The following is an 11915-nucleotide window of genomic DNA, read 5'->3' on the forward strand; positions in this document are numbered from 1 at the left end:
AATGTCAATTGGGTAATGGCTGAACAATCTGTGGTATGTGATTGTAATGGAATTTTAAGAAATTAGGAGCAGGATACTTTCAGAAAGACCTGGAGAGGCTTACATGAGCTGATGCAAAATGAAATATACTGTGTACAAAGTAACTGCAACATTATAAGATAATCAGCTACGAATGACTTAACTATTTTCAGCTACACAATAATCCAAAACATCTCTCAAGGGATTACGATGAAAAAATGCTATTCATTCACAGGAAAAGAAATGATGTTATCTGAATACATATTGAAGCATACTTTAAAAAAATTCTTTATATTTCTTGAGTTTTTTTTGGGGGGTCTATGTTTTCTTTTACACCACGACTAATATGGAGATGTTTTTCAGGAATATATATGTGTAATCGATATTGAATTGATCGCCTTTGCAATGAGGCAGAGTGTGGCAGGAGGAAAGGAGGGAATTTGGAATTCAAAGTTTTTGAAACAAATATTAAAAATTGTTTTTACATGTAACTGAGGGAAAATAAAGTACCAAATAAATATAAAAAAGGAAAACAAAACTTAGAAACACTTACATGAATTGATGCAAAGAGAAATGAGCAGAAACAGGAAATCAGTGTACACAGCAACAGCAGTATTGCATAATTGCCAACTGTAAATGACTTAGTTATTCTCAAGAACACAGTAATACAGAACAATTCTGAAGGACTTATGATGAAAAATGCTATCCACCTATAGAGGGAAAAAACAAAACAAAACAAAACTCATGGATTTTGAATGCAGATTGAAGCATACTTATTAAAGTTTTATTATTTTTCTTATTTGCTAAATTTGTGGACCAAAAATATAGCAAAAATAATTGGTTTCAACAGTGAAAAAACTCATAACCTTGGAATAAATTCAATCTTGCTTTATTAAATTGAGTTAACTAACTAGTATTAGCATGGAACTTTAGATATGAAAATACTCCATTGCAATTATTATCTTACGTTTAAATAGCTTTGGAATGGGGATGGGGATAGAACACAAATGCTAAAAAAAAGTTTTTATATTTTACCAAGTTCTTTTTTTTTTGCTTTTATTTTTGTCTATTTGTTTTTTCTTTTACTGTATTTACTTTTGGAATTAAAATTGTTTCACTCTTAGATAGAGGAATAAGAGAAGGGAATTTAAGAGGAAGACTGAAAGGAAGACATTGACCCTTCATTTGGAATGGATAATTTAGAGAACAGCATCTCCTTGGCATCTGATATAAATTGACAGACAGTGTAGTGCTGTTGAAAGAGTGATTGGTTTGCCTTCGAAAGACATGGATTGGGATTCTAGCCCCAACATTAGTAGCTCTTTTCCTGTCATTATTTCAGTTAAGATATTTGAGATTCTGTTGACCTATCTGTAAAGTACAGATGATAATATCATGGCATGTTTCTTAATGAAGAAAAATATAGTTGGAAATATCAAAGTATTATGGAGTTACTGTGTTATGGTGTGTCCCCTGATTCATATTTTATATTTGCTAACATTAAGTGAGAGTTAGCTTAGTGAAATCCTAAGTTGGCTAAGGATGGCATCTCCCTTGTAACAAACCACCTTTCTAATTTGTCTTACAAAAGACAAATCACTTCAAAAAATTACAAAGTGGGATCACTTTTTATCAGAAAGCATGTGTGGAAGATACAAGAAGGGACATGGGGTAAGAAAGAGTAAAGCTATTTTGAATAGTAATTTGCACAGATATTCATGTACATCAACATTCTATTCCACCAAGTTTATGATCTTTAGGAAGAATCAATCATGCTCCACACTCACTTTGTTCCTTGCTTTCTGTACCTTCAAAAAAGACTCATAACAATTAGATGACATAATTGGCAAATTTCAAATTTCTTTAATTGTTCATTTTATCACATAAACACACACACACTCACAAATTATGAATAATACATACACATATGTTTACAAGTTTACATACATGTATTATTATATTGTGTATCTCAATATATTTACATATAACTCTCGTCCATATGTGTATATATGTGCATTTGCATATAATATATAAATAATTAACATATCAATACACATATGCACATATCAACTGTTCATGTGCGTACTTACAAAATTTATACATAGATGTACATGCATATATGCATCAATTTTTCATTTTTAATCCTAAACTTGATGCCATCTAATTACTCACAATATGAACACATACACATTTGTGTATACTATACATGAATGTATACACACAGTTGTGTGATATACTACACATGAATATATGCTTGAAATCCATGTGTATGTATATTTATGCATGAGTGTAAGAATGCATACATATATATTTGAGTCACAGTGTCCCTAGATGCAAACAAAGCTAGATTTGGAATCAAAGAAGGAAAGTTTTAAAACTTGATCAACTCTGTTAATTTTAGCAATATCAAACCAATTATGAGCCTGAGAGGAGTGATAATTTGTGTAGATTCAAGGCTTGACATCAAAGGTCCATCCAATATATAGCTCAGTCATTTCCAACACACCTGATGAGTTGAAGTTATTGTTGATTTCCTACATATGTGCTTTTGTATGTACCGTTTATTTTAAGTCCACTGTCCTTCTTAATGCCTACACAATATTTTCATACATTATTTCTTATTAATTTATTACCAGATAAATCTCTCCTCTTTCATCTCCCCAGAGGATAATGTCATCCCTTGTAGCATTATATTAAAAAGAGAGAATGTCAATGATGAAAAATAAATTATCAAAAAAATTACTATTTTGACTAAGTGTGCTAATATACCCTTGATTTTGCCACTCCAAAAACTTTGCCTCAATCTCTTTGATTTTCTCATCCCTAAAAAGGAGAGGTTTGGACCAGATGACCTTGCATATTTCCCTGCTAAAAATAGTATCCCACTAAAATTTACTCTCATCTTATATATCCAACAGAATTTGTCAGAATTCTGTCGTGTGTGAAGTATCCATGACATTGCATTTGCTCTATTTGTATTATATGTGCACCATAGTTATTACCAACATATCTTTTGGATTTCTTATGATCTCATTTCTGATCTCATCATTCCACTGAAACTGTTCTCACCCACGTTACTAATGATCTCTTAGTTGACAAATAAAATGATCTTTATTCAATCCTCATTCTCTTTGAATATATAATTGTTAATAATTATATAATTAATAATCATCAGAAAGAGATGATAGGAGAGATATAATGCATGCCTCTAACTCATGTTCATTTGGTTTAGCAGCTCCAAGGCAGATTTTCAATGTTTCAGATAAGCAATATAATCATAGAGGGCTATAATGAACCTTTAAAGTGTGCAAAAACCTCCACATATATTAGGCCATTTGAAAATCAAAACACAGAAATGTAGTGGATACAAAGCAGGCCTCTTGGTGATGAAGAACTGGGTAGAAGTCCCATCTTTGTCACATACTTGGCTGTGTGACTCTGGGAAATTCCTCTCTGATCTGAATTGGTAAAGGGCATAATTCCTTACCAGAATCTTCTTACACAAATGAAATCAGACATCTAGCCAAAGTAACAATAGTTATGTGATATAGAAAATAAAGTCACAGTTATCTTGTAATATATTGCATGGCAAAGAGTGATAAGTTGATATATGAGATAATGATGAATTCAGAACCTTCTGTCCTTTTAAATTGGTCATCATTATATAGATAACACACTGAGGTAAAAATATAATCTGTCATTCATAATTTTATTTTCCCAAAATCTCATTTACTCATATTCTTTCATATATATAAACTAATATAAATAATACTTACATGCAAATGCATATGTGTATATGTACATATGTTCATGTGTTTGTGTGTGAGTATATGTATGTGTATATATATGTGTATATATATATATATATGTATATGCACACATCACTTGGAAAATTTCACTTTCTAATGAATATTGGACATAAAGACAATTATCAGAAATGTTTTAGAATAGATTCCTCCTTAGGTATAGATTGGAACACGTGAAATCTGAAGTTCCTTTCACATGTTGAGATTCAGTGTTTGTGTATTGACATGTTAATGATGTCACTTCAAGCTCAAATGGCTTGGCATACCTTTAATGAATTGAATTGGGCATTCAGATCCCCAATCTCCCACTATAGGGTCTAATTCATTGAGATGTTAGCAACCAATATTAAGAACATATTTTATTTTTCAGTTTTCCCAGGGCCCCTTTCACATCTTTGTTTCTCAAACTGTAGATCAAGGGGTTTAACATGGGAATGACAAGAGTATAAAACACGGAGGTCATTTTGTCTTGGTCTAGTGAATAGGCAGAACTAGGTCTGAAGTACAAAAAAAGGATGGTACCTTGGAAGATTGTGACAGCAGTTAAGTGAGAAGTACAGGTTGAAAATATTTTGTATCTGCCCTCAGTGGAGTGGATCTTCAACACAGACAAGATTATGTAACAATAAGAGATGAGGACTGCTGAAATGGTGACCATTTCAATAAAGCCAAAGACAATGAAGATCACCAGCTCATTGACATGGGTATCAGAACAAGAGATTAATAAAAGAGGAAGAATGTCACAGAAGAAATGATTAATCTCATTGGACCTGCAGAAACTCAGAGTGAAGGTGAAAGTAGTATGGATCAGAGCATCCACCACCCCCACCATGTAGACACCAGCCATCAATAAGTAACAGACCTGGTTAGACATATTTACTGTATAAAGCAAAGGGTTACTTATTGCCATGTAGCGATCAAAGGCCATTACTGCTAACAATAAGCACTCAGCATCTATAAAGGAACAGAAGAAAAAGAATTGCAGAGCACAACCAGTGAAGGAAATGGACTTGTCTTTGGCAAAGAAGTCTACCAACATCTTGGGGCCAATGGCTGTGGAGTAGCAGAGATCACAGAAGGACATGTGACTAAGGAAGAAGTACATGGGCAAATGGAGTTGGGGGTCTATCCTGATTAAGATGATTATCCCAAGATTTGTTACAAGAATAACCAAATAAATGATGAGAAAGAGAAGAAAAAGGACCACTTTTAGCTCTGGATCACTGGTGAATCCCAAGAGGATGAACTCAGTTGGAATGGAATAATTCTTCTCCATCATTTCTACTTTGTTCTCTGTTTATGTGAGCAGGAAACAGGCAAATGGAAGAAATTCGTTTTCTCTCTTTTATAAAGATATTGAGCACAGGACTTTTGGATTGCTTCTCATCTGTAAGAAGGAGACAGAGAGTTCCTGTAAATTACTTATTAATACCAAAGATAGATATCAGACTTCATTTTATCCAGACAAGGTATTCACAAACAGTGAAGAAATAGTTGAGGACCCCAAGATGACACACAGTTGTATAGTGCTTTAAGGCTTAATAAATTTCTTACCACAAACTGATGATATTTGAAGTACAAATAGTGGTATTTCAAATTTTTCTCTGGGAAAAAAGTTCAGTGATTGGATGATTTTCCTTTGATCTTAAAATTATTGAGTATTAGATGGAGAAGTTCTCCTGATAATAATTCAGAGAAATATCAGCAGTGCTATTTCATAACCTTCCTCACCAAAACAAAATGACTCCAGACATTGCAGTCTCCAACTAATAGAACTAATGCATGTTTAAACATCATTAAACTTGGATTCAGGAAGATTTGACCCAGAATCCTTCCTCTGACACATGTTAATGATGTCAAACATGACCAAATACCCAAACACTCCTGACCTTCAATTTCCTGAAAGGTAAAATGGGGCCCTTAATAAAAATTTAGTAAGGACTTACTGCATGCCAGGCAATGTGATAATCCCAGAGGATACAAATAAAGGTATAAGTAATTGCTAATCTGAAGGAGCTTACAGTCAAATGAGACAACATGCAAACAAACATATACTAGCATATGTATGTATTTATGTATGATATTCTCAAGGGCAATGTACGTGTATTAAGGAGGACTGAGAGGTTCTTGTTGTATAATGTGGGATATGAGCTATTATTTTAAAGACAAGGGCTTGGGAGGCAAAGTTGAGAAGAAAAAGAAATCCAGGGTTGAGAGAAAGCCAAAAAAAATATTCAATATCAGAAATATTGAATCTTGTATGAGTACCAGCAAGGACAAAATTTAGATGTTAGAATAAATGATGAGAATAAGAATAACCAAAATCTGCAAATTTTGTGAAGTTCTTTGAATATGTTTTATTATTTTAATGTCAAAATCCCCAAGAGAAATGGGTGATATTTTGGTCTCCTTTTTATATGAAGAAACTGAGGCAGATAGAAGTTAAATGATTTACTCAAGATAACACAGTTTTTAAGTATCTAAAGTGAGATGAGAAATCAAATCTTCATGACTCTAGGTCCATTACTCTACCCACTGTGCCACCTAACTGTCTCTAAGCAAGGAAAGGGGATTGTGGTATAAATAGCCTGGAAAGGTAAAAAAGAATGAGGACATGGAGGACTTTAAAAGCTAAGCAGGGGATTTTACATGTGACGAATGTTGTAATAAGGAGCGATTGGAGTTTACTGAGTAGAGGTGGTGTGGTGACTTGGTCAGACCTACTCTTTAGGAGGAACAATCTCATAACTATTACAGGGTTGACTATATTTGAAAGTGATTGGATGAGACAGGTCAACTAACCACAAGACTATTGCAATAATCCTGGTTAGAGGTACTGAATGCTTGCACCAGAGCTGTCACAAGTGCCAATGAGACTAGGGGTTGTAAAGAAGATATGTCTCAAAGGTAAAATTGATAGAGCATTGCAAGTGAGCGGACATGTGTGTGTGTGTGCGTGTGTGTGTGTATGTGAGAGAGGGAGATGGACAGACAGAGAGAGAGAGAGGAGGGAATGAGGATGACACCCTTGCTTGCAAATCTTGGTGTCTGGAAAGATGGTGGTATACTCAAAAGTAAAGATGGCAGGATCAGAAGTCTAAAGTGAAATATATATATATATGTATATATATATATATATATATATATATAATATTTTCCACAAAATAGCATGTTGCTAGTCTCAGAAGAGATTAATTTATTTTCAGTTTAGTGCAAGTGCCCAAAAAGTGTCAGTCTCAGTTCAATTTAACAAGACTTTCTTGCCACGTATATTGTGGGAAGTCATGTTTCATGATGGGTAGAGAACTACCTTTAGAACTACCCTAGGAAACTCCCCTAAGTGTCATGATTCCTTCTTTCTGACTCACACTGACTATGACTAAGGACATTTGAAGAAACCTTTCTAAGTTTCAATTCGCTCAACCATAAAAGGGAGAAATAATACATATATATTTTATGCAAAGACATGTCATCGGGCTCAAAAGAAAATATCCATTTGAAGCATTTTGCAAATTTTAATAACTTGACAAATATTTACAAAAGGTTATTATGTGTATGGCGAGATGCCTTGGTTTCATGATGTATATTTTGCTGGTCTCAGAGTTAAATGAACCTGGTGTCAAGTCCTACCTTTTGTTCATACTGGTTGATGTGATCCTGAGCAAGTCACTTACCCACTCACAAACCTCAGAGATTTTCATTATATAATAATTTTGAGAGCAAGTTCTGATCTGCAAGGATACAGGGAGTTCCCTCACTGAAAATTCCTTCTACAATGACACACATGTCTTAGTCCATAAAAAAAGAAATCCAAAAAATTCTAGTGGCAATTCATTGATCCTTAATTCTTTAGTTTCCCTGGTATTTTCAGATAAATATAGAAGAGCCCTTATTTTTTTTATTATTTTTCAATGACAACTCATAACAACATTTCAATTTTTAAATTTAATTTCCATAAGGTAATACTCTATAACAAACATTGGAACTTGTGTAACACACTAAAAAGCATAATAATTTTCACTTAGCACCAATCTCTATTTGGAGCTGTTTATGTATGGGGGTTATACTTATAGAGGGTATGGGGAGAGGAAAATATAGCACAATGTAATCATTCAGGAAAATTTTAGGGGTGTGTGTGTGTGTGTGTGTGTGTGTTTGTTTGAAAGACAGAGAAGGGAGAGAAGCAATCTTTTTATTGTTATTGTTAACCTGAAAAGAAAAATTTGAAATGTAAGTCAACTTATACCTGTGGGAACCTTTAAAGGTATTTTCTCAACTACTTTTGGATAAAATCAAAAAGTTAATATTTATTATATCAAAAGAGGAATTTCACCCATTAAAACCCATTTCAACCAGCAACAGCTAAGAAGGTGTGTTCATTCCTCATTTAGAGAGGGTAAATTCTCTACCTAAGGAAATGAATACTTTCTCTTCTTTTTGGTACTAGATTCTGTCAATCAGTTATCAAGTTTCAGTCAAAGCCCATTAGTCACAAGTGCCTGATCTCATCTGGGTGTCCCCTAGTGCAATAGTCCTCTAAAACCACTGTCCTACAATATTAACTCTTGAAGTTTCTAAAACCTACCTGTCCAGAGAACAGCCATGGATCTTGTCTGATGGACTCAAGTGGAGGGAAATCATTTTTTTATTTAGGGAAATTTGGAATGAGAGATTAGAACCTACCATTTTATAACTGCACTCTTGTGTAAACACTTATCTAATTAACCCAAAGGGAAAACTCATTTTTCTTCTCTTCCTTGAATGATAAATCTCCTCAGACCAAGGTAAGAAGTACAACTGGGGACACAGTTAAACTTTTAATCCTCTAGTGTTTTTTTTTTCCTTTCTCAAATTGGGTGAATGTCTGGATAGAGATTTCAGTTTATGTTGCCTTTGTGTGTTGGTGATGGAGGATATCAGGAAAAGGATTCATGGAAGGGAGAAGAATGGTGATGACAGTCAAAAATCTTTCAATTACTTATGGACCATTGTGCCTCCAAACTCGCATTTTCAGATACAAATACAGAGTTGAACTTCATATACATTTATTAAGGCATTGAATTGTGGAAAATAAGAAGAAAAAAGTGAGGAGGAGGAGGAGGAGAAGAAGAAGAAGTTAATATTTGTAACCTGCTTTAAAGTTTATTAGAAAATGACATTTTCTTCAATTCTCAAAATAATCCTATGAGGAAGTTAAGTTGAAGATGAGGAAATTGAGTTTCAGAGAGGTTAAATCATAGACTCATATTGTCATAGATTTGACCTGGAGGAGATTATCAGAAAATATCTAGTCCAAGACTGTCATTTTAAAGAGGAAGAAACTGAAGTCCAAAGAAGTTCAGTGATTTACTCAAGGTCAAAAATTTAGTAAACTATGTTGAAACATACTAAACTTCTCAACCTCTTTATTAGAAATGTTACAAATGAGGAAACTAGGTAGCACACTGTGTCAGTCTCATACTAGGGTTGGATTCAGGAAGACCTGTGTTCAAATCTTTACTTGTATATATACTTTGGGCATATCTTTTACCTTATCTCAGCCTGTGTAACCTCTTCTATAAAACCAGAATAAAAATAGCACCTACTTTACAGGGTTGTTTTGAGGATCAGGTGAGATGACAAATGTAAGGCAAACCTTAAAGCAATATATAGATGCTATTTATTTTTATTGTCATTACTTTCATCATTATCATCATCAAAAAAAAAACCTTTGTACTTACCTGAATGAAATTTGCTACATTAATAAATAATTGTATGTCAAAGAAACCACATCCTAGTCTAAAATCATTTTGTAAAGACCAAAAAATTCAGATAAACACTGATATCCCTGAAGTTTGTGTTCAAATGTTGAATAGAAAAGGTCAGAAGCCCCTCAGGATAATTCTTTCAAGAACAACTCCCCTTTTTACATACTACACAAGTTTGAATGAAGAATGATTGAATGATATGTCAACAGTATATTGGCATTTTAAGTTCTTATTGTTCCTTTAAATGTATAAAAGTCTTTTACTTCAATACTGAATTGTTTCTTAATCCTGAGTAGAGCATTTGGTCTTGGTTTAAAAATATTGTAAAATATTATAAAGACCTGACTTATGAAGAGTTTCTAAAATGAAGGTTATTTCAACTCCTTGGCCTCTTCTAAACAGCAATGCTTAGAGATATTTTTATGTAAAGGAACTAATGGTAACATATTAGAAATAAGAACCAAACAGAGAGTTTCTGGTGGTTAGGAAAGACAAACCATATCTCATCCCTTCTGGCCCTCTGGCCTTCTCAAAACAGTCATAGTAATTAGGTATTATAATCTCCCAAATGGCAAATTACAAATTTCCCTATTTCCTCTTTTAACACACACACACCCATGCACACATGTGTGCACATGCAAGCAGTTAGGCATCTGTACATAGACACATACTTGTATATAAGTGTAAATAAATGCACATCTGTATTTATGTTTTATTCATGTATTTTAAACCTTGTATACATGTACACACATGCCTATGCACGTGTGCAAATACGTTTACATATATTCAATTTCTAACTCTAACTTAATTTCTATTTCCATCTAACTATAATTAAATTGCTAAATCACTAACTACTTGTAGTTAGTTGGAAGTGGAATTAAGGTTAAAGTGAGAAAGAAACACACTGTGTGTATGTATGAATGCAGTGTGTATGAGTAGATATTCATATAATACACATAAACATAGTCATATATAAGATATGCATATATGTGTAAAATATATCAACATGTACATAATCATAATATAACAAGCATACATAGATATATTTCCTTTGAAGCAGGGTTTTCCAAAATCTGCTTCATGTTGCTCACAAGTATATGAACATTATTGATAATGATCTCAAAGTCACTTTTGATTTATGTACATTGTCTTTGGAGCGTAAGATCTTCGACAGCCTTAATCATGTGGTTTGGGGTTTAATAATATTTTTTGCAGCTTCATCTGGGTCTTGTTGACTCTGTGTTTCCATTATCCCTAAATATTGATACTCAATGGACAGCAATACTGTAATAAAGATGACCCTGGGAGCTTGAAGTCTATGCCAATAGAATGCAATCTCCCTCTACTAAAGTACCTGCACCGAATCCTAGTACTTCCAGGATCCAATGTCGGACCTTATGCTTCTGACAGCAGGAGGTCAGGTATATAATTGTAAATCTGATCTACATTGAAGGCTTAGTAAATTAACCTATGGCAAGAATTTTTATATGAAACTAAGTTCTTTGTGTGGGAATGAGCTCAGGTATTGCATCTTGTAGAGCATTGCATGTTCTACAAGATGGTACAAAATGGTCACAATGGGACAACAATTGGATCTTATACAGTGTATGAGGAAAAATCAGGCAATTGTTCTAATGAATTCAGGCATAGGTCACTATATATATGAAAATGAGGGAGCCAGCTTTTTAATATATAGTGAGAAACATCATAAATATTGTCATTTCTTTTGCTATGGCTAGAAGATTTTCTCTGAAGGGAGTCCAATCTTTCCTCTACCAGATAAAGAGGCTGCTCTTCTGAACTTCCATGCCCATGACTCACATAATTATGTGATGTATTTAAATATCCAAGGATGAAAGCTTATCCCTGAGTGTTCTTTGAGATTCTTGGCCAACCAACTGCAACAATATTTATTTCCCAATAAGAGGCATTTCAATTGGAGAAATAGTCGAAATCAATTGTAAATTGATTCAAGATTGCAAAGTGTTAGCTTCTTCTAATATGAGTCAAGGAAGAGGGTAATATTCTAAGATGAATTATCAAAGAAACATACTCAGCTCTGAAAAGAAATATCTAAATGGCTGTAAATGCTTTTTTTTTATTCCATAACTTAAAAATAAAAGAAAGAAATACCTAGTAATTTAGAACCAAATAATCCAGAATATCATTACTGTTACATATTGAATTTCAAATTTTGCATCACATTTTAGACTTTTAGTTTTGAATTTTTATCCCAAAACTAATCATGCACCACTTGAATTATAATGTTAGAAATTGACTTGGGAGAGGAACTGTCTCGACAGAACAGAGAAGTGATGGAATCTTACTTCAAAAATCTCTGAGT

At 33.5% G+C, this 11915-nt stretch overlaps 1 protein-coding gene across 1 annotated transcript; it reads right to left on the bottom strand.

Moving 5' to 3' along the window:
• Positions 1-4170: 4170 nt before the first annotated feature.
• Positions 4171-5103, bottom strand: LOC114031598 (olfactory receptor 5W2-like). Its single transcript, XM_027846730.1, has one exon. The coding sequence runs from the start codon at positions 5101-5103 to the stop codon at positions 4171-4173; it is 933 nt and encodes a 310-aa protein (XP_027702531.1).
• Positions 5104-11915: the final 6812 nt, after the last annotated feature.

This window comes from Vombatus ursinus, unplaced genomic scaffold (genome assembly GCF_900497805.2).
Source record: "Vombatus ursinus unplaced genomic scaffold, bare-nosed wombat genome assembly UNPS02015184.1, whole genome shotgun sequence".
NCBI lineage: Eukaryota > Metazoa > Chordata > Mammalia > Diprotodontia > Vombatidae > Vombatus > Vombatus ursinus.